Raw genomic sequence first — 4,256 nt, forward strand, 5'->3', positions numbered from 1 at the left:
TTAAATGGTCATCTTAACCCTTCAAGTCTTGTTGTAATCTGATCCATTCATAATTCAAAACAATTCAATCTCGGCCATAGATTAGTGTACCGTTGGAGCTTGTAGTCTTCAAGAATATCTTCATAATCTAAGTCTTGTCTAGTTGCAAAATATACTTTCTCATCTCTTACAAATTTCAACCATTGCATTTGTCCTTTAGCTTCATCAATTTTCTTCTCACAAAAATCTTATCATTGACCTCAATAAAGGAAGCATGTGCAAGATCTTGTTTGATGAAGATAAGAGATCCTTCACATGACCAAACATGTCCCTCCAATCTTGACTTCAAACTCTGAATTTGGCAGCACCAATATATCCATATTATACAGCCCTAAGGCTAGTTCCAATCATCAATCAAAATGCCTTAGTGGAAGGTTGATGAACATAGGTTTTTCTTGGTTTTCTAGAGATCCAAGCTCATACTTGAAAACCGGACTTCAATTCACTTGAGCAAACTGAATTCTGAGTGATATAACATCCTCATGATGATTAACCTACAAAGAAATAGGAGGTAGAACTCCCCAATTGCATGTAAGCTCAAAGAGCTTCATATAGAGCGCATAGGTTAATTACATTAGAAAAACAACCCAGAAAATTCGTATTACTGCATGATAAATCATTTTATATATATTAGAATGTCCACATAAAATTTCATAACAATCGGAAATCGTTTGGTCACTCAACCAAGCAAATAAGTCACTAATAGTGAAACCGATAAATTCTAAGTGTAAATTCAATGTTATTTTGCAAACTCAGTGTAAATGACATTTTCTCTTGAACTTTACTAAGTCAAATATGTTCATAGTGATGAAACTAAGATGCACACGAAATTTCATTTAAATCGGAGTTCATTTGGTTCACTACGTTCACAAAGAACACATATGCACAAAATTAGGTAAAACCTAGTTTTGGCGGAATTTAAGCATATGACCAAATATATATGTGATGCACTTAATTTCTCATGATTATAGTCCTAGAACATATATTAAACCTTCATGTGCATGTGGTTCAAGTTTCAAGTAATTTGGACCTAAGTAAGATAAATTATGATCATTAGAAGATTAATACCCTAACTTAGTCCATGTATATTTATTTTCAAAACTTAATTTCCAGCACTATCTCAAAAATATATAGATATCAAATTCACATAGAGATATGCATAAGCCTTCATTTGTATATGCACAATTAAGATATTAAACAATTAACCAAATAACCATTTAAGCATGTTTTCTAGCATTTTAGGATATGTTCAAGTCAAGCATGCTCACACACATTTTAGTATACAATCATACACAATCATCAAAAACACAATGTTGACTAGACACTAAGTCTTGGTCCAACAAGAAAAAGATTGAACCAATTCAAATATATCAAGCGCAAAAGCAGGGAATGGGATGCAGTAAAATAGAAATGTACTCTCCGTTTTTATTTAATAAGAAGACATTGATTAAGACAAAGATTACCTGGACATATTGAGTACGTCCCTTAGCAAAAACTTTGCAAAACATAAAGAGACAGCATGTAGTACAGACTCATCCAAAAAAACGAAAGTATTTAAGGACAAATAAGTATGAAAATCATCGACATTTTACATAGACCAAATAAGAATAAATGCTAAATGAAGCAAGAGCAAGTAGCTAGAGTCAATTGGAGAGAAGTTGGAGTCCACCAGGATGGTTTTGAGGAGCCTGCAACCGAGATTTGCAAGAGGAGACTTCATGTCAGGAAACTCTTGATGAAGAGATTCTTTGAATGTTAGCAATCCTGGGAAAACAAAATCTGGAGCAGTGATCTTGAAGCAGGTTGAGGCAGCAATCTTCCTTTTGCATAACCAGCAGTAAGAAAGACACCATCTCGACAAAAGCAGTTATAGATACAGTAGACTATTTCCAAATACATTACCACACACATAATTCCAAATGCACTTCACAAATTGAAGTTGACGCACACACGAATCTCAGATCTATACAAGCCCCAAAATAGACAGGTTTAATATAGAAAGATTGAAATACACTACAACATGATCAGAACAATCATTACATCATAAAAGTACAATGTTATTACGAATGTTAACATGATGTTTAGGCGTATTATACAAAAACAGAAAAACACTATAAAAACACAATGGTATGAAGGTGGTCACAAGATGTGTATCAGTTGTGTTGGTCTTCCTTGAATCACAGGAGACTTGATCCATGCTATGGCACTGTTCCCGAACTAGCAACAAGAAAGACAAGAAAGAACCATAAGTTCAAGAAACAGAAACACTCAACTTACATACACAATCAAACTCATAGAAATGTTTAGTATTTATAAAGAAATATGCAAACAGAGAAGTCGGGAGAAACCTACCCAGTAATGATCCTAGCAAGCATAAGATCAAGCAACTGGTGGGTGCGCGTGTTGTGCCTGATAACATGTTTATTGACCTCCCTGGTATGAGCGATATCAGATCTGAGATCATCCAACTCCGTCAGGATCGTCTCTTGGCACTCTTTCACGGAATTAGTCTCTGCTCTCACCTCCGCCATCTCATCTTGAATCCGCTTGAAAGTCCCCCTTTTTACCTTCTGTAGTTTTAACCAGAAACATTAAATCAAAGATTTAGACTGCGAAACCAAAAACAACAACAACAACAACAGAGTAGTCGACGAAGTAGATTTGAAAATTGAAGATCTACCTGGAGACTCCTCTTACGCGAAGATGACCTGCGAGGCTTCTTCTTAACACGATTGATTATGGAAACCTTGTCCTTCTTCTTTAGTGCCATGATTGAGCATTCTGCTCTCTCTTCCGCGCTCATTGTCCCTAATTTCAGCAATCAAATATAGTAGCTTGTTTTTTGAATAAAAAAGGTAGTCAATCTATCGATAGATTTGCCGAATCGAAAAGAAGAATACCTTGCAGAGCTCGATCAAGACAATTAGACAAGCTCAGGCAACAGAGACAGAGATCTGAGAGTTGGTGCGAGAGGGTGAGAGTTGAGCTCGGCAGTGGAGGCTTCTTATATTTATATAGTGGGCATGCAAAGACAAAGAAGTAAAGGAAAGAGCGGGCGTGAAACTCAGTACTCAGGATTGTATGACGTGGCAACACATTGTGGCACGGATTTTATTACACGTACAGCCGCCGTCACAAAGCAGCAGCAGCAGGAACAAAGAGAAGTTTCCGAGAAAACCTATGAAAGTTATGGCGAAACGGCCCCATTCGCGCGATTTAGTCGCGGATTTGATATCCGGAATAATTTTTAATCCAAAATAATGGATAATTTTTGACGTCACCATTTGCCATGTCAGCGTCAACGAGGGAGGAGATTCATTTCGTCTCCTTTCGTCCGTCCGCCAAGGCCCGGAGTTGAGGCACCTGCCTCCCCGCGTTCCGCGTTACTCTGGTTTTCTTCTTTACGAGTCGGCTCATGTTAGGTGGGCTTCTCCTTTGAACTCTCTGTGCTGTGCTGATGTGGACTAGTAAACGACAATCTTTAGTTTACCTTTCACGTGTAGGGACTAGTTTGTCAAGGTAGGCCCCGCCCGACCGGCCTGGTCCTAAGATTTCTTTACTTTTCTTTGTCTATCAATCAATCAAAGAGTAGTACCGAAATTGGGAATGAAGGGTTGGTTTGGTGGCATAAAGTGGATAAGCCTCGCACCTTTGCGCCTTGTGGTCACGATTGTGTAGAAAACAATGGAGTTGAGGTTCCCAACTTGGCTGTTGACATGGACATGGCATGAAGATGAGTTGCGTTACATGCGTAGAGCTCTTTAACATTTTTCCTTAACTATTGGTGGAGAAACAAACTCACTCCTCTATTATAAGATTTGAATTTTAAACTTATAAACTATTGGGGAAAGCAAATTACAATCCATACTAACTTCTTCGTGTCAAAATCGGATTTTTTACTTTCCGACGACTATTCCACGCATCTAAGGATTGAAACCCATAGAGCTCGTCAATGTAAGTCCCAAAGTGATGGTGATTTGCGGAGGAGTGATTTACGACGGCCGGATCTGACTCCAATAGTTTCGGTTAACCAATTTTATCGTGTTTGAATTGGTTTGTTAAGAAAGTTATCACGTTGAAGCTCATCGAACTCCAAAAACCTTGTCCATGTACTTGTTTGTCAAGGTAATTAACGAGCATGTAAATTTTCAAAGTCTTCAGCTTGTTTATTAATCGAGTTTAAGAGTGGTATTCAAACGTTTGTTAACCTCGACGAA

At 37.7% G+C, this 4,256-nt stretch overlaps 1 protein-coding gene across 1 annotated transcript; it reads right to left on the reverse strand.

Annotated features, from left to right (window-relative positions):
- Positions 1-2,003: 2,003 nt before the first annotated feature.
- LOC120005045 lies at positions 2,004-3,089 on the reverse strand. The gene is made up of 4 exons (XM_038854474.1): positions 2,940-3,089; positions 2,720-2,847; positions 2,392-2,609; positions 2,004-2,256 (listed from the first exon to the last, which is right to left on the reverse strand). Exons 2-4 carry the CDS (start codon positions 2,840-2,842, stop codon positions 2,238-2,240), a joined length of 360 nt encoding a protein of 119 aa, XP_038710402.1. The 5' UTR covers positions 2,843-2,847; positions 2,940-3,089; the 3' UTR covers positions 2,004-2,237.
- Positions 3,090-4,256: the final 1,167 nt, after the last annotated feature.

This window comes from Tripterygium wilfordii, chromosome 9, assembly GCF_013401445.1.
Source record: "Tripterygium wilfordii isolate XIE 37 chromosome 9, ASM1340144v1, whole genome shotgun sequence".
Lineage (NCBI taxonomy): Eukaryota > Viridiplantae > Streptophyta > Magnoliopsida > Celastrales > Celastraceae > Tripterygium > Tripterygium wilfordii.

Excerpts from the sequence above, each read along its gene's own strand:
- LOC120005045 (XM_038854474.1), bottom strand. The coding sequence starts at position 2,842 with ATGAGCGCGGAAGAGAGAGCAGAATGCTCAATCATGGCACTAAAGAAG. Across the intron at positions 2,610-2,719 it reads CGCGTAAGAGGAGTCTCCAG|AAGGTAAAAAGGGGGACTTT; the intron begins GTAGATCTTCAA and ends TTAAAACTACAG.